Source organism: Vombatus ursinus, unplaced genomic scaffold (genome assembly GCF_900497805.2).
Source record: "Vombatus ursinus unplaced genomic scaffold, bare-nosed wombat genome assembly UNPS02014811.1, whole genome shotgun sequence".
Taxonomy (NCBI): domain Eukaryota; kingdom Metazoa; phylum Chordata; class Mammalia; order Diprotodontia; family Vombatidae; genus Vombatus; species Vombatus ursinus.
The window spans coordinates 8,451,011-8,475,299 of NW_020954589.1; the positions used below are offsets into that span (position 1 = coordinate 8,451,011).

A 24,289-nucleotide genomic window follows, 5' to 3' on the forward strand; every position below is an offset into this window, starting at 1 on the left:
AGAAAGAAAGAAAGAAAGAAAGAAAGAAAGAAAGAAAGAAAGAAAGATTACGCCTGAATCTTTCCTGCCTAATGAAGAGGCTTCGTCCCCCTCCCTTAGTTCCACCCCCACATTTATCCTTAGGCACGAATTTATGTCAGCCCCGAAGACTCCGAAACTACTGCCCAGTCCCTTGCCTTCCAAGTCTTAGCTCCATTCCTCAGAGGGCCCGGAACTTTTTCACAGACCACCTCCCGTGTAGACGGGACTCGATCTCGTAAGGTTGGACAAGGGAAGACGCCTGAAGATAAATGTCTTACGGGCGCTGTTACCAGGAATTAATTGGGGTTCGCAGGTGCTTATCTATCACTCTACAACAAAGGTTCTTAACCTGAAGTCCAAGACCCTCTCCCTCTCCCCAAGGGTCCATGGATGGATTTCAGGAAGTCCTTGAATTTGAATGGGGGTGGAGTGGGAAATCACATCTTTATATATAATTTGATTTATTTGTAATTTTCTGTATTTTATTTGTTCATTTAAAAGCATTATTCCCAGAAGGGGTCCCTAGTCATCATGAGACTGCCACAACCACAAGAACACAAAAAAGATTAAGCACCGCTTCTCTACAGTTCCCCTTCTATCCCTGCCTCCTCTAGCTCAAGCTAAGAAAATTCCAAGATCCGCGGGATCTCAGGTCAGGCTATGATCACAGGACCAGCCACTGACTGGGAAGTCCCCTGGTTTAAAAGAAAGCATGAGTTTTTTTTTCCTAGAATAGGAGCCTTCCCTAACCAGACCAATCAGTAACCAGTGACGTTTGAGCATCGCGGAGTCTCATTGGGTGGGGAGTATGCGTGGGTACAAACAGATCATTGTTAAATTAGAAACGCCTCCTTTCCCGGTGTTGGATGTCAGCCCTGCCTCCTTGTTTTACTGGTTGTTTCAAAAGGACCAAAGCAAAATAACTGCCCAAGAGAAACAGCGTGTTGTGAAGGCAACATTTCTGGGCTGGTATTCAGGAAATCTGAGGTCTAGTGCCCTTTCTGCCACCTTGCTCTGTGACTAGCGAGTCAGTCATATCCTCAGGCCTAAGTTTTCTTATCTGTCGTAAATACATTTTAATACTTTGTAATTATATTGTAATTATAGCTACATATGTATATATAAATACACTGTAATTATAGTAGAGTATTCTATTACATTAACATATCACAATTTTTTCAACCATTCCCCAATTGATGGACATCTCTTCTGTTTCGAGTCCTTGCTACCACAAAAAAGTTGTTACAAATGTTTTTGTACATTGATCTATTTCTTTCTTTGAACTCTTTGGGGTATAAGGCTAGGAGTGGTGTTGTTGGTTCAAAAGGTATGCACAGCTTAATGTTTTGTTGTTGTTGTTTTTTATCAGAGTTCCAAATGACTTTCCAGAATGGCTGTATAACATTCAGCTACATCAGCAGTGCATTCATGTGCCTACTTTGCTGCAGCCCCTCCAATATTTGCCACTTTCTTTTTCTGCCAACTTTGCCAGTTGGATGGATGAGCAGCGGAACCATAGAGTTGCTTTAATTTTAATTTCTCTAATTAATAGTAACTAGAGGTATTTTTCATGTGGTAATTGATAGCTTGGATTTCTTCCTTTAAAAATTACCCATTCATATCCTTTCACCATTTATCAGTTAGGGATAGCTCTTAACCTTATGGATTTGAATCAGTTCTTTACACATCTTGGAAATAAAACCCATCAGAAAAATCTGATATGACAATTTTCCCCAGTTACCTCCTTCCCTTTCTATTTCTAGCTACATAGATTTTGTATGTGAAAAAACTTCTTAATGTTGTGTAATGAAAACGTCTGTTTAACCTTCTGGGATCCTCTCTATCCACTGTTTAATCAGGAACCCTCCCCCTTCCCGTAGATCAGAGAGCTAATTTCTTCCTTGCTCCTCTCATTGTTTATGATGCCACCCTTCATGTCTAAGCCATAGACTCATCTGGAGTTTATCTTGTTGTGCACCGTGAGATGTTGGTTTTGACCTAGTTTCTACCAGATGATTCCCAGTGTTTGTTGAAAAATTAGTTCTCCCTCCAGTAGCTGGGGTCTTTAGGTTTATCAAACACTCTGCTATATTGTTCATTGCTTCTACATGTTGTGTACCTAATCTGTTCCTCTGATGGAGCCAGTACAAAAATCACCTTTGATGATTAAGGCTTTGCAGTATAGTTTGAGATCTGTTGCTACTAGGCTCACTTCCTTCCCACTTCCTTGATTATTTCCCAAGAGGTTCTTGTGCTTTTATTTCTCCAGTTGAATTTTGTCTATATGGCTCAGATTCAACCCCATGTCAGGAAATCGCATAGCTAAGATGAGGGGGCAAAAGTAAGTTTTTGTCCTTGATCAGACCACTCTGAGAGCACTGAGAGCTTGCAGGACCCTGTCTTGAGTTGGCCCTTAGAACCTGGCATAAAAACAGCACTTAATACCGTAAGAAAGTTCCAGCAAGACCAGCTCAGCCCTTTCATCCAGAAGTGTGCAGAGCCTACAACTAGCATCAAGTTAGTACTCTTTTCTCACCATCATGTTCATCCTTAGAAAAATGATTTATTGACTGGCACGCCCACACCCAGGTATGCAGAACTCTGAACAGAAGCAGGGAAACAACATAGTCTCTTGAAAGGGATATCCCTGGGGGTACCTCTTGTCCAAGGCCCCATCATCTCCCCAGCTATAGTGTCTATTGCACAGGAGCCCAGACTAGAGGCACTCAGAGCAAAGATTGCCCTGGATCCTAGAGACCCTGACCCAAACCCAAACCCAAACCCAACCCTACATAAAAAGCTCTCCTCCTTCCTCCAGGGACTCAGTCTTCAAGCTGTCGCTGCACCAGGCGATGATAGAGGCCTCTCTGGGCCATGAGCCCAGTGTGGGTCCCCTGCTCCACCACCTTCCCTTGCTCCAGCACCAGGATGTGGTCAGCAGCCTGCACTGTCTGCAGGCGGTGTGCAATCACCAGCACTGTCTGGCCCCCCTGCAGCATCTTCTTCTGAAGCTGAGGGTGAGAAGACTAGGCATTAGAGAAACAAACACTAAAACCTCCATGCCTACCCCAGCACTGCTTACCACATCTAAGATAATAACAGAAATGTGGCATGTTAGTGGGTGGAGCAGGATTTGAAAGAAAAAAGGGAGGGAACCATTGAAACTCACCACTACCACCAATATCCAGTATCCACTCGTACTCTTATCAAGTGGAATGTAGAATACTGAGAAGAGATACACACACAATTTCCCTACTATCCTCTTCATTCTGAGGGTTCATAATCATCCCAAATCCTGGAGACACCTGGCCCAGGAATGCTTTCCTCCATCTCCCATGTCCCACACAGCCCCTGTCAGCTCTGCCTATCCCTAACACCACTGCCATATGTGGCTCAGGCCCTGACCTCATTTACCTCCAGAGTTCTGACTCTTCCCAGCACCTTGCCCTTACCTCCTGCTCACACTCCATGTCCAGGGCACTAGTGGCCTCATCCAGGATGAGGACACGGGGATTCCTCACCAGGGCCCGAGCGATGGCCACACACTGCTTCTGTCCCGCAGACAACTGGCTTCCCTTTTCCCCCACAGCTTAAGAGACAGAGAATATACCCTTCTTCAGAGGCAGGGTCCTGTGACTATTCCAGTAGAGGAAACACTCTTCTGTCTCCAACCTTACCCTCCACCATTTCCCCCCAGATCAGATTAAGAGAATCATAGGGATGTATGCCCAAGGATACCATCCAGGGAGAGGTGGCATCACATTTCACACAAATCACATGGTCTCCTAGGCAAAAAGCCTGGGTGAGTAGGCCCAAAGTACTTTTATATAAAATTGAATACCCAGGGTAGAAGGAAAAATAGGGAACAATGCCAATTTTAGAGCTAGTATACCCACTGGCACCCTGATGACCTCATTAAGGAATGGTCAAGTTCCCTTTTATCTAGAAACTCATTGTCCCAGTCTTGAAGATTGGTGAATTTACCTGTGTCCAGTCCATGCTCCATATTGGCAATGAATCCATCAGCATGGGCTGCCTGGGCAGCAGCCTTCACCTCATCATCCCCACAGTTCTCCAGTCCATAGGCAATGTTGTCTCTCACAGACCCTGAGAATAGCACAGGCTCCTGCCCAACCACAGACACCTATGCAAGAAGTGGACCCTGGATGAGCTAAACCAGGACAGGGACCCAAGGCACCCTTCTCTACTCCATAGGCCTTTAGGAGAAGAAATCTCTTTCTCTCTTCCCTAGCCCTGCCCACCCTACTTCTCCAAGTATTTTCTTCCTCAACTTCATCTCCCTCTCCTCCTCCTTATCCCTGATCACCTGTGAGTGCAGATACTGGTGCTGGTACTGGGTCAAGGGCTCCCCATCCAGCAGCAGCCGGCCCCCTGTGGGCTGATACAGATTCTGTAGCAATGCAGCCACTGAGCTCTTCCCAGCCCCATTGGGCCCTACCAGGGCTGTAACCTTCCCAGGGTACAGAGTAAATGTCACTCCCTGGAGGGGAAAGGGAAAGGAGGCAATAGTCAATGAGAGAAATGGATGAAGACCTCCTCCCTCACCTTGAGGTAATCATCATCTTGTGACTCAGGAAAATCAGGATTAAAGACCAGGGTCAGCCCCACCACCCCTTTCACATAGAAGAAATCTGAGGGCCACAAAACTGGATCCTGGGTTTCCTCCCAGGCACCTTGAGGACAGGCTTGGTTGGCTGGGTGGGATAAGCAAAGGAGACATCTTGGAATTCCACGAGGCCCTGTAGGAAAGAAGGGGCCAGTGTCCCAGGAGGAGGCATCTGTGGCTCACGGTCCAGGTATCGGAAAACTTTCTCTGCAGCACCAACATTGCTCACCATGTCCCCACAGATGTACACAAGAGCCTAGAGAAATATGATGATGCAGAGTCATAAACTAGAGCCACTGAGATCTAATTCTTTAATAACAGGAATATAGAGCCACCACTGTTTCCTCACACAGAATCAGGCATATGGAAAATCAGTCTCTCAAAACTTGGCATCCCACCCCCAGCAAAGTCTGAATCTGAAATAAAGACAGAGCAAGCGTCTGTTGCCTTACCTGCATATAACTCCCCACATTCCCCTGATAGAGCAGGAAGGAGACGAGGCCCCCCCTTGTGAGCTCCCCAGCCAAGATCTGCCTTAGCCCACAATTCAGCATTAACACTTGCATCCCCAGCTGAAGTCCCTGAGGGAGAAGAGGAAAATGGGCTGAGGATGGGGTTGGTCACCTCACCAGTGGCCCCTTTCCAACTCTTATCCCTATTCCTGTTACTACAAGAAGACATCAGTGGTGATGATAGTCATTGGGAAAGAAGGGACCAAGGGGTTAGGAGTTGAAGAGTGAAGGTGACACAACAGAGATCAAAGGTTGCGAGCAGCATCACCTAGGGATAGACTTAGTATCCTTGAAACCCTTTTGCCATGTCCCACTAAGCTTTTAGGCCTGGCTCACCCGCCTGAAGAGCAGATACACTGCCCGCTCCCAGTCTCGGCGCCACTCTAACTGACGCTTGTGCTCCAACACTTTCTCGTAGCGCTGGGCCTCATCCTCCTCTGCTCCAAAACTCCTCACAGTTTTCAGGCTTCCTACTGCCTCCCTCACCACCTGTCCAGCCTCTGCCACTGCATCCTGGATCTGCTGCAGCACTGCCTGAGGAGAAGGTATCAGAGGAAAGGTGAGTGAGGCAAAAGAGACTCCTCCACACACCCCAGCATCTTAGCTCCCATATTGGAGCCAATCTTCAACCTCAATCCCAGCTCTCTCCTTCCCCAATCTCTATCCCCATCCTTTCTTCCAAGGATCCATCCCACCAGCACCAGTCTATGCCTCTCCCCTAAACTGTGCTCCCACCCACATATACCTGACGTCGGACATTATAGATCCTCTCAGCAGCCATTGCGAGGGGCACTTCAAGCATGGAGAGGAGGGTGAGTCGAGGTGAGAGATTGACCATGAAGCCACACAGCCCTATCACCTTTACCAGGCTCCGAAGGAACACATTGGCATTTAAAGGGAGCCAGCGGCTCATCAAGTTGGTGTCCGAAGACAGGCGTGAGTTTAACTCGCCTGGGGAAGAAAGAATGAAGCTATGCTCCAGAATGGGACAGACAGACCTAGAAACCACAGTTGGGGCAGCTCACCCTCAAAACTCAAAGAACAGACTCTATGCCCCTGCCTCCTCCCCTTTACTTGGGGGAGACAGATGAGGTCACCACAACCCACCCTGACAGGGACCCAGCTTAATGTACATTCAACTATGGAAGGAGGGGGGCAGGGCACGAAAGGGACCCTGAGGGGTTAGGAAAGCCCAGAGGAATCAAAGATCCAGGCTCTGAACCCCACCTGTCTTGGTCTCCTGGAAGAAGCTGAGGTCCTGGTGTAGCAGAGAGGAAAACAGCATACGTCGAATACGCAGGTTGATTCGGGAGAGGATGAAGGTGAAGAAGCCTCCTCGGCAGCCAGCAGATAATGAGCTGGGGAATGAGAAAGACAAAAGCATGAGGAGGAATACGGTTGGGGAAGAGTCAGCCAGTGGAGTCATAGGAAGAATGGATGAGGAAGAGAGGAGAAAGTCAATGGGGAAAGAGGGATACAAGTGAAGGAGAGACATAAAGAGGACACAGGAGAGGGAAACAGAGGGAAAATGCTACCAGAAAGAATAGGTGGCAGAATGGATGGATGGGAATAGAGGGGAGACATGACAGCAGGAACCCCAGTGGAAGAGGAAGGGCAGTAGAATTCAATTCCACAGACATAGTGAGGACTTGTTTTGTGTGCAGCTCTCCACCACAGGTTGTTGGGGCTATAGGAGAAGTGAAGGGCATGGTGTGATGAGATAGCACCATCAGAAAGGGAATAGGGATGGTCAAAGGATATTAACAGGCAGTTCTCAGAAGAAGAAATTAAAGCCATCTATAGTCATATGAAAAAATACTCTAAATCACTATTGATTAGAGAAATGCAAATCAAAACAACTCTGAGGTACCACATCACACCTATCAGACTGGCCAACATGACAAAACAGGGATATGATAAATGTTGGAGAAGATGTGGGAAAATTGGAACACTAATGCATTGTTGGTGGAGTTGTGAAATGATCCAACCATTCTGGAGAGCAATTTGGAACTATGCCCAAAGGGCTATCAAATTTGTGCATACCCTTTGATGCAGCAATAGCACTTCTAGGGCTATCCCAAAGAGATCATACAAATGGGGAAAAGACCCACATGTACAAAAATATTCATAGCAGCTCTTTTTGTGGTGGCAAAGAATTGAAAATCGAGAGGATGCCCATCAATTGGGGAATGGCTGAGCAAGTTGTGGTATATGAATGCAATGGAATACCATTGTGCTATAAGAAATGATGAACAGGCTGACTTCAGAAAAACCTGGAAAGACTTGTATGGTCTGATGCTGAGTGAAGTGAGCAGAACCAAGAGAATGTTGTACATGATAACAGCCACGTTGTGCAATGACTAATATTGATAAAATTAACCCTTCCCAGCAATACAAGGATCTAAGACATCTCCAAAGGCCTCATGATGGAAAAGGCTATCCACATCCAAAGAAAGAACTATGAAAGTTGAATTGCTATTTTTTTTCTCTTCTGTTGAGTTTTGTTTCCTCTTTCTGGTGGTTCCTCCTATTGGTTCTAATTTTTATTTACATCACTAATGTGAAAATATGCTTAATAGGAATGTATATGTATAGCCTATATCAGATTGTGTGCCATCTTGGGAAGGGTGGTGGGGAGGAAGGGGGAGAAAAATTTTAAATTCAAAAGCATATGGAAGTGATTGTTGATAAATCAAAATAAATTAATAAAAAAAATTTTTAAAAAGACACACAAAAAAAGAAAGGGAATAGGGACTCTGTCTCCCCCCCCAACTTATCTGTTAATCCTGCCTAGATTCTCACTCTCTGCCCCAATCTTCCTGGTGCTTTCTGAATTCTACAGTTGGTTGATTAACTGCCAGCATGTCCTTAAGGATTCCTCTCTATCCACACAAAGGAAACAAAGCCCCTTTCCTATTAGTTCAGCAAAGACACGGAAGATTTTCCCAGGAAGTAATAATAATAAAAGCAAGTATTTATATAGCACTTCCTTTGAGTCAGAAACTATGTTAAGTACTTCAAAAAATATTATCTCATTTGATCCTCAACACAACCCTAGGAGGTAGATGTTCTTATCTCCATTTTACAGTTGAGGAAACTGAGGGAAACAGAGGTTAAGTGACTTGCCCAAGGCCACAAAGTTAGTAAGTAAATATATGAGGCTGCATTTGAACTCAGGTCTTCCTGACTCCAGGTTCATTTCTGTGTTCACTGCACTACCTAGCTATCTCTCAGCCTTTACTGAGATGCTAAAAGAAAACAAAACTAAATGCCAAAAAAGAAAGAAAAAAAAGCACAGAATGGAATGAGTTCTGTGAAATGAAACTCCTATGAACTAATCTCAATTCAAATCCCACTACAAAGCTAGACTGGTTGATAGAGCTAAGAGGACATGCATCTCCAAGTGCCATTCTTTTACCTCAATCCTGTTTGAAAAGTTGAAATTCTACCCAGAGCCCTCTCTGCAGAGTGTAGGCTTTTCTCCCTCTTAGGAGCAGGAACAGTCAAGTGACAGCATTAGACTATTTTCTGGCTAATGGGTCAGCCTCCCACCAATATGGAAACCTTCACACACCAAGAGCTACACACTTTCATGAACAATTCTCCAGAAATGATACCCACACCAAACAAGGCCTTTCTTCTCACTTCTGAAAGGCAAAGGGTCATGCTACCACCAGAGAGAAGTTGTTCCTATCTTCAAGGACTTATCAATTTATTTATGAACTTGACAAACAGGATACAATACAAATCATATACAAAGTAGTACAAAAATTCAATAGATAAAAGTGAAGCAGAAATTACAATAAGAGGGTGGTCAGGATAGCAGGAACCATTTTATAGGAAACAATTTTGTCTTGAGGTGGCTAGGATTTACACAGACTGAGAGAAGGTGGGAAGGCATCTAAAGCAGGGACAAAAGAATAGCATGAACAAAGAACCTAAAAGCCTTGGGAAGAGCTTTATCTCTCAACACAAGACCAGCTTCCCTGAAGCCACTAATGAAGAGAGAAATCATCACAGAGATAGGGCCCCTCTACCTCATCACAACTGGCAATGATGGCTGACCAACTACCATCAGATAAGCATAGAAGTTATGGAATTGGCATCAGACTCCTGACCACCAGTCCTGCTTCTAGGTCAGTCACCATGGGCATCATTTGGGAAGACAACTCCTAAAGAGAAGGGGCAGAAACAACTGCCACTCACAGACCAAGCTAACTCTGCTAAAGCAGAAAGGCACACTGAGAGAGAGAGAGAGAGAGAGAGAGAGAGAGAGAGAGATGGCAGCATATGCTAGGGAAGTCAAAATACCACCACATTACCACCATTTCTACTCAGACTCTGATGGAGATAATCTTGAACACAATAGTGTTGGAAATAACAATGCTTCTAGGTCAGTGCCCTCAGGATTATCCTGGGCAGCAGCTCCTGGGGAGATGCAGCCTGGCAACTGCTCCTGCAGGTCATATAGCCACACACATCTAATAAAGACTCAAAAATAAATGTCCTTGCCCCCAAAGTCCTTGGCACTCTCAGATGGTTCAATAGCAGAAGCTGAAAATTTTCAGTGGAAATAACATTAAAGAGATATTACTATCTGCTTTATAGCTGCACCCTAAGGACTTTCCCTCTGATTTGCAGCTGAAACCTTCTATACCTGTTGATTCTCCCATTAGAATGTGAGTTATTTGAGTGAAAGGACTCTCATTCTTCTATCTGTATCCCCATTGCTTAGCACAGAGCTTCTCACTTCTCACAGAAAGAAGGAATGGAAACGAGAAATGTTAATGATAGAAATGGAAGGAATCAGAATACAATTAGAGTAGTAAAAAATGTCATGAAGTTTTGATATTCAGTAAATAGAATTGTGATACCATAGACAAGGAAGTAGGGGTTGAAGTAGGATGGCGGGATGTGCAGGTGGTAATAAGTCTGTTGGAGGCAGTCTGAGAAGAATGTGAAGAGATTAATTTGGAGATTTCCAGAAGGGAATCTAAAATGGTGGAGAGAAAGCACTCAGATGAGCCCTCCCAACATCCTCCTCCAAATAACTTTAAAATAACACCTAAAATCAAATTCTGGAGAGGCAGAATCACCAAAAGATCAAAGTGATACATTCTTCCAGCCCAAGACAACATAGGAGGTCGGAAAGAGATCTGTGACAGGGGCAGGAAGCTGTCTCAGAACCCATGTGCATGAAACACCAGTGGTGGGACTAGGTGGTGATGACATAAACATTAGCAATTTTGGGAACTCTTAAGCCAGTAACAGCAAGGGAATCAGGCAACTGGTCAAAAAAAGATTATGGGAGACCGACCCCTGTGCTAGCACTAGACATAGGATGAGAGGCTGTTTGGCAACTCCATTGCCTATACCCAGAAAGGAGCACTTTTAGTCAAGAGGGAATAGAAAGTCCTGAAAGTATTACTTCTGGTCCCAAGGGACTGGGGATCCTAAGGAACAGTATTATTTCTGATACCAAGCGAGCAGGGGACCCTGAAGAGCAGTGTTGATTGTAATCCCAAGGGATCAGAGGCCCTTCCTAGGTAGGAACCAGAGTGCAGACAGAAAGAGTGAATGCATTTTTGGTGGAGTTGTGAAATGATACAACCATTTTGAAGAGCAATTTGTAACTATGCCCGAAGGGCTATCAAAATGTGCATACCCTTCGACCCAGCAATAGCACTTCTAGGGCTGTATCCCAAAGAGATCATAAAAATGGGAAAAGGACCCACATGTACAAAAAAACTTATAGCAGCTCTTTTTGTGGTGGCAAAGAATTAGAAATTGAGAGGATGCCCATCAATTGGGAAATGGCTGAGCAAGTTATGGTATATGAATGTAATGGAATACTATTGTACTGTAAGAATGATGAGCAGGCAGACTTCAGAAAATCCTGGAAAGACTTACATGAATTGAAGCTGAGTGAAGTGAGCAGAACCAGGAGAACATTGTACATGGTAACAGCCACATTGTACAATGACTAACTTTGATAGACTTAGCCCTTCTCAGAAATGAAGGATCTAAGACATCTCCAAAAGTCTCACTATCCACTACTAGCCACTTCCAAAGAAAGAACTATGGAGTTTGAATGCAGATCGAAGCATACTATTTGCTCTTCTTTTTCCTTCTGTTTTGTTTTGTTTCCTCCTTCTTGCAGTTCCTTCTATTGGTTCTAATTCTTCCTTACAACATGATTAATATGAAAATGTTTATAGGAATGTATATGTATAGCCTATATCAGATTGCATGCTATCTTGGGAAGGGAGGTGGGGAGGGAGAAGGAGAAAAAATTAAAACTCAAAAGATTATGGAAGTGATTGCTTATAAATCAAAATAAATTAATTTTTAAAAAAGAGTGGCCACACCTTTACCACACCACCTTGGAAGCACCAAAAACTTCCAAATACCCAGAACTAGCTCTGAAAACAGCAATGTGGAAAGGTCTGAAGCTTAAGAGAGTACTCTTTCGCTCCTACACTTGGAACAGAACCAATATTGACATAAATGTTAATATTAACATATTACATTAACATAACATAAAACAAAGTCAAAAGAATGGAAAAAATAGAAGGAAATATGAAATACCTCTTTGGAAAAACAATTGAACTAGAAAATAGATTGAGGCAAGATAATTTAAGAATTACTGGATTATCTGAAAGCCATGATCAAAGAAAGAGACTAAACATCATATTTCAAGACATTATCAAGGAAAACTGCCTTGATTCTGAGGGTAAAATAGAAATTGAAAAAATCCACCAATCACCACCTGAAAGAGATCCTAAAATGAAAATTCCCGGCAATATCATAGTCAAATTCCAGAGCTTCTAGGTGAAAGAAAAAATACTTCAAGCAGCCAGAAAGAAACTATTAAAGTACCATAAAGCCACAGTCAGGATCACACAAGATTTAGTAGCCTACCACATTAAAAAAGCAGAGGGCTTAGAAAATTATATCCTGGAAGGCAAAAGAGCTGTGATTACAACCAAGAATAAACTACCCAGCAAAAGTGAATATAAGCCTTCAAGAGAATAAAAGAAAGTTTAATGAAATAGAGGACTTTCAAGTATTCCTTATGAAAAGACTAGAATTGAATAGAAAATTTAAATTTCAAATACAAGACTCAAGAGAAGCATAAAAAGATAAACATGTGAGAAAAATCAAAAGAGATTCAATAAAGTTAAATGGTTTGCCTTCCAAATGGGAAGATGATACCTATAACTTCTAAGAACTGTATCATTATTAGGGAGTATATAAGGAAACTACATAGGAAAGAGAGTGCTGGAGTGAGTTGATAATGTTGGGGTGATTTAAAAAAAATGAAGGGGTGAGAAAGAGGAAAGCCCTGGGGGAAAAAGGAAGGGGGATGAAGAATGGGAGAAATTATGTCACATAAAAAAGGCATGCAAGGAAAAGCTTTCACAGTGGAGAGAAAATGGGGAGGGTTGCCAACATTTGAGCCTTACTCACATTTAAATTAGTTCAAAGAGGGGAAAAACACATATTTTATGAATATATACATGTTTGTGTGTGATAGGCAACAGAAATCTATCTTACTCAATGGGGAAGTAGAAGAGGAAGGGAACAAGGGGAGGGGTGATAAAAGGGAGGGCAGAGAAAAGAAGGCAGTAGTCAGAAGCAAAACAGACTTTAGAAGCAAAGCAGAATAAAAAGAGAAAAAGAGGATAAACAGAAGAAATAGGATGGGGGGAGTGGAATGCACAGTTAATAATCATAACTGTGAATGTGAATGGGATGAACTCACCCATGAAATGGAAGTGGACAGTAGAATGGATTAGATACCAGAATCCGACAATATGTTGTTTACAAGAAACACACTTGAACCAGAGAGACATACACAGAAAGTTAAAATATGGGGCCAGAGCAGAATCTGTTACGCTTCAACTGAAGCAAAAAAGGCAGGAGTAGCAATCATGATCTCAGACAAAGCAAAAACAAAAATAGACATAATTTAAAATGGTAAGTAGGTAAACTACATCTTGCTAAAAGATTACAAAAATTACATTTAATAAAGGCCATGGAAGCATAGATTAAAAATTAATTGGAAACTAAATAATCTAATCCTAAGAATGTGTAGGTCAAAGAATAAATCAGAGAAATAATTAACAAGAAGACAAGAAGATAACATTCCAAAATTTGCAAAATGTGGCCAAAGCAGTACTTAGAGGAAAATTTATATATCCAAGTATGTACATCAATAAAAGAGAGAAAGAACAGATCAATGAATTAAGCAAGCAACTAAGAAAATTAGAAAAAGAACAAATTAAAAATCTCCAACTAAACACCAAAATGGAAATCCTGAAAATCAAAGGAGAGATAAACAAAATTAAAAGTTATTAAAAAAACTATTAAGCCAGTAAAGAAAATGGGGGAGGGCAACAACTAGGTGGCGCAGTGCATAGAATACCAGCCCTGGAGTCAGGAGGACCTGAGTTCAAATCCAGCCTCAGACACTTGACACTTACCAGCTGTGTGACCCTGAGCAAGTCATTTAACCCCATTGCCTAGTGAAAGAAAGAAAGAAAGAATTATTTTGCCCAATTATATTGCACTAAAACTGACAATCTAAGTGAAATGAATAAATATTTACAAAAATATAAACTGTTCAGATTAACAGAAGAGAAAATAGAATGCTTAAATAACCCTATCTTAGAAAAGGAAATTGAACAAGTAATCAAAGAGCTCCCTAAGAAAGGACCAGATGGATTTAGAAGTGAGTTCTACCAAACACTTAAGGAACAATTAATCCCAATATTATAAAAGCTATTTGAAAAAAAAAAAAGGTAAAGAAAGAGTCCCACCAAATTCCTTCTATGACACAAATATGGTCTTGATACCTAAAAAAGAGAGAGTCTATGAAAACCATAAACCCATTTCCTTAATGAATATTAATGCAAAATTTTTAAACAAAATACTAGCAAGGAGATTACAGCAATATATCACAAAGATCATACATTATGACCAGGTGGGATTTATGCCAGGAATATAGTGCTGGATCAATATAGGGAAAACTGTCAGCATAATTGACCATATCAATAATAAAAACAACAAAAATCATATGATTTTGTCAATTTTGTTGTTCAGTCACTTCAGTCATGTCTAACTCCTCATGACTCCATTTGGGTTTTCTTGGAAAATATACTGGAATGGTTTGCCATTTCCTCCTCCAACTCATTTTACAGATGAGGAAACTGTGGCAAACAGGGTTAAGTGACTTATCCAGGATCACACAGCTAAGAAGTGTCTGCAACTGGATTTGAACTCATGAACATGAGCCTTTCTGATTCCAAGCCCAGTGCTTTATCCACTACACCTCCTAGCTGCACATGGATGCAAAAAAAAAAAAAAAGTCTTAAACAAAATGACATCTATTTCCATTAAACTAGAAAGCATAGGAATCAAAGATGCTTTTCTTAGGATAATAAGTAGTATTTAACTAAAACTAAGAGCAAGCAGTATCTATAAAGGGGATAAGCTAGAAGCCTTCCCAATAAGATCAGAGGTGAAGCAAGGATGCCCATTATCACCACTATCATTAAATATTGTACTAGAAATCCTAGTTTTAGCAATAAGACAAGAAAAGGAAATTGAAGAAATAAAAATAGGCAATGAGGAAACATACTATCACTCTCTGTGGATGATATGATGGTATACTTAGAAAATCAACTAAATATTAGTTGAAACAATGAACAACTTCAGCAAAGTTCAGGATATAAATCATCAATATTTCTATATACTACCGACAAAGTGGTAGAGATAGAGAAATTCTGTTTAAAGCAAGTGCAGACAATATAAAATATTTGGTAATTTACCTGCCAAGACAAACTCAGGGATTATATGAACATAATTACAAAGTACTTTTCACACAAAGACAGATCTAAACAACTGGGGAAATATTAGTTAACCATTGGCCAAGCCAATACAATAAAATGACAATTATACCTAAATTAATTTACTTATTCAGTGCCATACCCATCAAACTACCAAAGAATTATTTTATAGAGCTAGAAAAAATAATAACAAAAATCATCTGGAAGAACAAAAGGTCAAAAATATCAAGGAAATCAATGGGGAAAAAATGTTAAGGAAAGCAGCCTAGCAGCTCCAGATTTCAAACTATATTACAAAGCGGTAATCATAGCTATAATCTATTACTGGCTAAGAAACAGGGTGATGGATCAGTAGAATAGATTAGGTACATAATACACAATAGTAAATGACCATAATTATCTAGTGTTCAATAACCCAAAGAGCCAGTAAGAACTCACCATTTGACAAAAATTCTGGGAAAACTGAAAATCAGTTTTGCAGGAACTTGGCATAGGCCAACATCTCACACCATAACAAAGATAAGGTCAACATGGATAAACGATTTAGACCTAAAGGGTGATATCATAAGTAAATTAGGGGAGCATGGAAATTTACACTCATCAGATCTACGAATAGGAGAAGAGTTTGTGACTAAACAAGAGATAGAGATTATGGGAAGCAAAATAGATAATTTTGATTACATGAAATTAAAAGGCTGTAGCACAAACAAAACTAGTGCAGCTAAAAATAGAAAGAAAACAGGAAACTCAGGGAAAAAATTTATGCAAGTTTCTCTGATAATGGCCTCATTTCTCACATACAATGGGAACTGAGCCAAATTTATAAAAATAAGAGCCATTCCCCAGTTGATAAATAGTCAAAGGATATGAACAGGTAGTTTATAAAAGAAGAAATCAGGCAGCATAACTCACAAAAAAAGAGTAAAACAAATTTCCAGTCCAAGACAACCTGGATGGCTGATTGGAAAGGTATATCGTGTCGGGTGGGGAGAGGAGAGGAGTTCGGCATGGGCGCGCAGGCTGCAGCGACCCTGGAGCAGGCCTCAGAGGACTGAATCGCGGGCAGCTGTGGTGGTTTCCAGACTTCTCAACCCACGAACGCCAAAGACAACTTAGAAGGTCAGTTAGAAAAGTCTGTAACTGTGGTGAGAGAAGAAGCTGGATCTCAGCCACCCCGAGGGCAACGGCTGCCTCCTGAGCTTCTGGCCCACAGACTGAGGGGGAATCGAGTGGCTGATCAGAGGGGGATCACAAGGATCTCTTTGCCAGTGCTGAGGCAGGAATCTCTTGCTTTGCTCATGCTTGGATCTGGGTCACAATTCTGAGGGGTGGTCCTGGGGCGAGGAGGAACACTGGCATGGTAGAGCTTGTTGTTGCAGTGGAGAGGAAACACCTTGCCCCTTATCATAGCACCTTGGAAGAACTGAAAATTTTCAGGTCCCTAGAAGTATCTCTGAAAACATCTGTACAAACCCCCAAAGCTTGGGACAGTACATTCTCCATATTGGAAACAGACTCTTACCTTAACAAAGAGTTTAAAACTCAAGTAATTGGCTGGGATCATGAGCAAGCAGTGTAAAAAGAGTCAGACTATATCATCTTACTTTGGTGACAAAGAAGATCAAAACATACATCCAGAAGAAGAAAACAAAGTCAAAGTTCCTACATCCAAAGCCTCCAAGAAGAATATGAATCAGTCCCAGGCCTTGGAGGAACTCAAAAGGGATTCTGAGAAGCAAGTAAGAGAAGTAGAGGAAAAATTGGGAAGAGAAATGAGAGCGATGCAAGAAAATCATGAAAAGCAAGTTAACAGCTTGCTAAAGGAGACCTAAAAAAATACTGAAGAAAATAATGCCTTAAAAAATAGCCTAACCCAAATGGTAAAAGAGCTCCAAAAAGCCAATGAAGAGAAGAATGCCCTAAACAGCAAAATTGGCCAAATGGAAAAGGAAGTCCAAAAGATTACTGAAGAAAATACTTCCTTAAAAATTAGAATAGAGCAATTGGAAGCTAGTGACTTTATAAGAAATCAAGACACTGTAAAACAAATCCAAAAGAATGAAAAATTAGAAAACAATGTGAAATATCTCATTGGAAAAACAACTGACCTGGAAAATAGATCCAGGAGAGAGTCTGAAAGCCATGATCAAAAAAAGAGCCTAGACATCATCTTTCAAGAAATTATCAAGGAAAACTGTCCTGATGTTTTAGAACCAGAGGGCAAAATAGAAATTGAAAGAATCCACCAATCTTCTCCTGAAAGAGATCCCCAAAGGAAAACTCCTAGGAATATTGCAGCCAAATTCCAGAGTTCCCAGGTCAAGGAGAAAATATTACAAGCAGCCAGAAAGAAACAATTCAAGTCTTGTGGAAACACAATCAGGATAACACAAGATTGAGCAGCTTCTACATTAAGGGACTGCAGGGCATGGAATATAATATTCTGCAGGGCAAAGGAGATAGGATTACAGCCAAGAATCACCTACCCAGCAAAACTGAGTATAATTCTTCAGAGGAAAAAATGGTCATTCAGTGAAATAGAGGACTTTCAAGCATTCTTGATGAAAAGACCAGAGCTGAATAGAAAATTTGACTTTCCAATACAAGACTCAAGTGAAACATGAAGAGATAAACAGGAAAGAGAAATCATAAGAGACTTATTAAGGTTGAACTGTTTACATTCCTGCATGGAAAGATGATAGTTGCAACTCATGAGACCTTTGTCAGTATGAGGGTAGTTGGAGGGAAAAATTTATATGTATGTATATATACATAGATGGATAGATAGATAGATAGATAGATAGATAGATAGAGGGCATAGGGTGAGTTGAAGATGAAGGGGTCATATCTGGAGAATAAATTAAGGGGTGAGAGAGGATTATACTAGGAGAAGGAGAAAGGGAAAGGTAGAATGGGGTAAATTATCTCACAAAAAAAAACAGAAAAGAAAAGGCTCTTACAGTGGAGGGTAAATGGGGGAAGGTGAGAGGGAATGAGTGAATCTTATCCTCATAGGATTTGACTTGAGGGAATAACATACACACTCAACTGGGTACAGAAATCTGTCTTACCCTACAGGAAAATAGGAGGGGAAGGGGACAAGAGAGTAGGGGGATGATAGAGAGGAGGGCAGATTGGAAAAGGGGGTAATCAGAAGCAAATACTTCTGAGGAGGGACAGGGTCAAAAGAAAGAATAGAATAAATGGGGGGGCGGGATAGGATTAAGGGAAATAGAGTTAGTTTTTCACAGCATGTCTACTATGGAAGTGTTTTGCATAACTGCACATGTATAGCCTAGATTGAGTTGCTTGCCTTTTCAATGAGGTTGGGTGGGGAGGGAGGAAGGGAGAAAATTTGGAACCCAAAGTTTTAAAAACACACGTTTAAAAAAAATGTTTTCACATGCAACTGGGAAATAAGAAATATAGGAAATGGGGTACAGAAATCTATCCTGCCCTACAGGAAAATAGAAGGGGAGGTGGGGTAGAGATAGCAGGGAAAGCAGACTAGGGGAAGGGGTATTCAGAATGCATGCCATCTTGGGGTGGGGGGAGGGGGGAGGGGGGGTGAAAAATTGGAACTCAAAATCTTGTGGAAATAAATGTTGAAAACTAAAAAAAAAAACAAAAACAAAAAACAAAAAAAATTAAAAAAGGAATTTGGCAGTTCCAAAAAAAACAAACAAACAAACAAACAAAAAAGATAGTAGATAAGTCTAGAACTCCCACATAAACCACAGCAAATATCTGAAAAGGACCCCAGAACAATGAGTATTAAAGAAAACTAAAAAGAAACAGAAATAGGTGTGTTTCTATTCCCATTACCCAGCCAAACAACATCTCATTTCATACCTCATTTCTAGTCACCCTGTTTTTAGCCAACAGAAAAATGTAAAATGTGTAGTACAGGAGAGGATCTCTGATTTAGAGGTCTTCCAGTCTACCCAGTATCTCAACAGGAATTCATCCCTACAAATAAATATCCCCAGAAGTGGTCATGTAGCTGTTGCTCAAAGAGTTCTAGCAAAGGGGAACTTGCTCCCTCCAGAGACATTCCACCTCTGTACAAATCTAATCATTAGTGAGTTTTTCCTCCTATTGAGCAAAAATCTGCCTTTCTGCAGTATCCACCCATTGCTTCTTGTTCTCTCTGAGGACCAGCAGAAGAAACCAAATATCTCTTCCACATGACAGTGCTACAGTTTCAACCTCCATAGCTTTATTGACCATCTTCTGTGACAGTCAGGGCAGGTGCTAAGCCCTAATTTTACAAACATCAACCCAATATGTGATGTCCTCCCTTTTAATCCAGGTGGTTAGTCTGAATATATAGGGGTGAGGAGTGGGGGGGGGGGGAGAGTTTGCCTTGATATAATATAGCCAAATGAAAAGAACGTCATTGATTCCTGGCTAGAAGGAGGTTTTATTTATGTGGCCTGGAGTGAACCATGCTTAGCATTAAATACTGATGTGATCCTGGCCCCTGGGATGAAGAATCTTTGATTTTCAACCTACTGAGGACTTTGAATGACTGCGGGGCTATAGAAAGTATCAAAGAAGGGCACAGTAGGACCAGGGACAATGAATTTTCTCTTTTGGTTGAATAGCCCAAACTAAAAGCTCTTGTATAAGGCATTGTTCAGGGATTGTTAAAGTATTTATATTTTGTTAACTTCCTACTTCATAACTTATACTGAGGATTAGGTAATACAATGTATGTAAAATGCTTTGGATAATATAAAATACTATATATATATGTATTTCAATAATTATTATAAGTGTATTATTCAAAATAATAAAGTTATATAAAGAAAAAAAGAAGAAGAAATCAAAACTATCAATGGTATGAATAATCACATGGAAAAAATGCTCTAAATCACTTCTTATTAGAGAACCACAAATTAAAACAACTCTGAGGTAAAACAGCTCATACATATCAGATTGGCTAACATGAGAGTAAAAAAATGAAAAACGCTAGAAGAGAAGTGGAAAAATTGGGACACTAATGCATTATTGCTGACCTTATGAGCTAGTCTAGACATTCTGGAGAACAATTTTGAACACAATGTGTATGTGTATACACAAAGAGTTAAAAATTGTGCTATATTTGACCCAGCAATACCACTACTAGGTCTGTATCCCAAAGAGATCAAAGAAAATGTAAAAAGACTTATTTGTACAAAAATATTTATAGCAGCTCTTTTTGTGGTGGCAAAGAATTGGAAACCAAGGGGATGCCCATCAATTGGGGAAATGACTGAACAAGTTGTGGCATGTGATTATCATGATATGATTGTGATACGATTGTGCTATAAGAAACAATGAGCAGGATAGTTTCAGAAAAACCTGGGAAGACTTTTACAAACTCATGTGAAGTGAAGAGAGAAGAACCAGGAGAACATCGTTCACAATAATAACAATATTGTAAGGATGATCAATCTTGATGGACTTAGCTACTCTGATCAAGATAATGATCCAAGAAAATTCCAAAGGATGCATGATAAAAAATGCTATCCACCTCCAGAGAGAAAACTGATGAACTCTGAATGCAAATTGAAGCACCCTTTTTTAAATTTTCTTTATTTTTGTTTTATTTTGTTTGTTTTCCTTTACAACATGGCTAATATGGAAATATGCTTTCATGACCACACATATATAATTGATATTAAATTGTTTGACTTCTCACATAGGGGAAGGCTTAGAAGGGAGGGAGAAAATTCAGAACTTAAAATTTCTTAAATATAATTAGAAAAATATTTAATGAAATAAATAAAAAATAAGAATTTTTTTAAGAGATTGACTTGGTATATATTGAATTGAGGAGACACAGGGACATCCAATGGAGATGTCTAGCAGGCATTTGAAGATGTAGGCCTGGAACTCAGGTAAGGCACCAGGACTACAGACATAGTGACATAGAGCCCAACATCTCACACCATACACAAAGATAAAATCAACATGGATAAATGATTTAGACCTAAAGGGTGATATCATAAGTAAATTAGGGGAATCATCAGAATGGAGGTGTGAAACCATAAGCATAAATCAGCCCAAAAAATACAGAATAAGAAAAATTGGAGGTCTGAAGACAAAAGTTGAGCTTTAGGGAATTCCCATGTCAAAAAGTCTGGAGATCATGCCCATAAAAAAGGGAAAAGTATAGTCAGAAATGTAAAAGTAGTACCAGTGTAGTGCAGTGACACAGAAGTTAAAGGAGATATCAATCATCTCAAATGCTACAGAGAGTAAAGCATTAAACTTTAGAAATGGGCCAAGATGACAACAAATGATAATTGCCAGATGTTGGAGGGCCTGTGTGGAAAGGCAGGCACACAAATACCCTGTAGATAAGGCTATAAACTGGTCCAACAGTTCTGAATTATGCAAATAAAGTGAATACACTATCCAAACCTTCTGACTTAGTGATCCCACAATCAAGCTTATACCCTAAGCAAATCAAGAACAGAAACAATGGTCTAAAATATACCAAAATGTTCATATTAGTGCTTTTAACAGTAACAAAAAACTGTAAACACAATGAGGACCCATTGGCTGGGGAACGATTGAAAAACAAAGTTATAAGAAATACAAGGAATTCTGAGAAACATGGGAAGATTTTTTATAAACCGATACAAGATGAAATAAACAGAACCAAAAGAACACTATATAAAATGACCACCACAATGTACATGAAAAGGTCGCTGAAAGGAAATGAAACTGCATATCTAAAAAAGCCAGGAAGGTCCTTGAGAACAGATAATGCACCATACCTCCCCTCTCTTGGAAGAGAAGGCAGGAGACTACTAGGAGAAAATAATATTCCCACTTTCTGACACTAAATAAATACTTCTGAATGAATAAAAAATTGAATGAGTACATTCACATGTTGTTGAACCCTTTGTCAAATGTCTAACTGCTGTCTGTCTCCCCCATCAGTCATAGCTCAGGTACTACAGGCTATTTCATCTGTTATCAACAGAAAAAGAACTTCGCAAAGATGGAAAATGTATTCCTTCATTAAAATGGGTGCTCCCTGAGGGGGAACTCCTACCTCAGAGAAGCAGCATCTAAAAATAGTAGCATTCCCAGACCCAAGTCTTGTGGGAGAGATGTTTTCCCTGCCTTTCAGGAGGGCAGTATCTAGAAGCAGCTGGACAATGGATATCACATTGGTTTTGGTGATGAGAAATCTCCTCAGGGTCATAGGATTTGGAATTGTTAGCATCTGGTCCAACCCCTTTCATTTTATTAATGAGAAAACTAAGGGCCAGAAATATGAAGTAATTTTCTCAAGGGTACACAGACAGTAAGTAGCAGAGCCCTAAAGGATATGGATATGATTTCCCTACCTCCTCCTGCCCCTACCAAGTCACTAACCTTCCAAGGGAGAAGAGGCACATGAAGAAGATGGCACTGGCAAAGGCATCAGGGTCAAAGTCCTGGCCCAGGATGTCAATCACACGACCAGTGTAGTGGGGGATGAACATCTCACCTGGAGTGGGGCATGAGCAGATGGACAGGAAGTAACATCAAAGACCCTTTTCCATGTTCATTTAGATTCATGGTCTCCCCCACACACTCTTTACCTATGACTGCAGCAGCCAAGAAGAAGAAAGCAGCAACAAGAAAGGGGAAGTCAGGCCAGGACAGCCTCAGCAGCCTCCACATCATGGCTTTGTTCTCCTGGACATGCTCCTTCTCCTGTGCTGAAGGTGGGGCTTCTGAGGGGCTCAGCACCTTCCACACAGCCCAGCCCAGTCCCACTGCTCCATAAGCCAGCAGGAGCCAGGCCCATGGGGCTGAGGCTAGGAGCACAGGGGGAGCACTCAAAGCCCCTGGAACCAGGGCCCTCAGGGACAGGAACAGGGGGGTGCTCAGGCACAAGGTAGGCAGTAGTTGCCCCACCTTTCCAAGTTCCCCCAACAAACTTAGCAACCCCCACAAGACTCCCACCCGAAAAGCCCCCTCCAGCCAAAGGGCAAGGAGCCCTGGAGGAAAGAGAGTTCCCAGCAGCCCCTGCAAGAACCAAAGCAAGATCAGGTCAGTCAGAAGGAGGGGAGCCCAGGGCCTCAGGGCAGGGAGCTGCATGTTGGGGCCTGTGAAAGAATAAGGAGAGATTATTATTATATTATTATAATTGTTAATATAACAATAATATTATATAATTATAATATAACAATGAGAGATATTATTCTAAGCAACACCTCCAATCAAGTCCACCATTTATCCCTTACCCAAGAATGCTTCCCTTCCCAGCTCTCTAGCCCAACCCCAAACTCCACAGCAGGTTCTCAGTCATAGCTTGATTGATGGGCTCGTAGGAATTATCGTTGTTAGGGGCCATAGGGACCATCTAGTCCAACCCCAGGAGTTTCTAAAGATGAGGAAAATGAGTCTCAGAGAAATGAAGCGGCTTGCCCAGGGTCAGAGAGTAAGTGGCAGAGCAGGGGTTCAGGTATGAGCCCCCCACCTTCAGAGCTCTTTCCACTTCCCCAGGGCTCAGGGGTTGGTGCTGCTTCTTGGGAGGGAGGGGCAGAGAATTCCCCTAACGTTTGCTGATGATGAAGGAAGGGGAGCACCTCTTCAAACCTGCAAATATTATCCTCGTTCCTACCTTTCCAGTTCCTAACTCCACCGGGCTGCCCCTGCGAGGACTTGCCTGCTGGCAGCACCGACTCCGTGGCTGCAGCTGGAGCGGAGCTCGCCTCACGGTCTGGGTGCTGAGCAGCGTCCAGGTGTGTCTTCAGAGCCCGCTCTGGTTCCCCAGTCCCTTTTATCCCTTTTCTTTCTGCCTCAGGCCCCAGGCCCAGAGCCTGGGGTTTCACTTTCGCTTCCCAATACTGCGTCCCCAAACCGGGGATTCCCAGACCTGAGTCGCCCACAAGGGGGCGCCCCAAATCCTTAAGTCAAAGAATCTTTTACTGAAATTCTAACTTTATTGCTGTGTTGGTGTCTGTCTATCCCACCCCAGAAAGACTTTGTATGGCAGCTACTGTGCAGTTTTAACCTGATGCTGCTGAATTATATTTATCAATCTTAGCCCCCAAGAAGACACCAAAGACACCTTTCGTTTTTCCGCAGAGGTGGGCAACTTGTGGAACATTAAATATATCAGACTTGTTCTATATAGTGATTAAATTTGCTGAACTGTTTTTTCCTCTTTTTTATTCTTTACTGTACAGGATGGCTTTCTGGGAAGGGGAGGAGGAGGGATACGATGGGAAATGTACATGATATTTTTTTAAAAAAGAAATAATAAATTATTTTTTTAAATAGTG

General features: G+C 41.4%; 1 protein-coding gene across 3 annotated transcripts; it reads right to left on the minus strand.

Annotated features, from left to right (window-relative positions):
* Positions 1-2,564: 2,564 nt before the first annotated feature.
* On the minus strand, positions 2,565-23,838 carry TAP2 (transporter 2, ATP binding cassette subfamily B member). Of its 3 annotated transcripts, XM_027876401.1 has the most exons (13): positions 23,626-23,838; positions 23,246-23,385; positions 22,598-23,107; positions 22,389-22,503; positions 6,388-6,518; positions 5,906-6,111; positions 5,497-5,694; positions 5,101-5,229; positions 4,716-4,904; positions 4,349-4,522; positions 4,006-4,165; positions 3,474-3,610; positions 2,565-3,032 (listed from the first exon to the last, which is right to left on the minus strand). In XM_027876401.1, the coding sequence occupies exons 3-13, from the start codon at positions 23,097-23,099 to the stop codon at positions 2,844-2,846; spliced, it is 2,130 nt and encodes a 709-aa protein (XP_027732202.1). In that variant the 5' UTR covers positions 23,100-23,107; positions 23,246-23,385; positions 23,626-23,838; the 3' UTR covers positions 2,565-2,843. The 3 variants fall into 3 exon arrangements, with proteins under 3 accessions (XP_027732202.1, XP_027732203.1, XP_027732201.1); XM_027876402.1 differs by lacking the exon at positions 23,246-23,385 and having other exon boundaries at positions 23,671-23,838; XM_027876400.1 differs by lacking the exon at positions 23,246-23,385.
* Between the last annotated feature and the right edge of the window lie 451 nt (positions 23,839-24,289).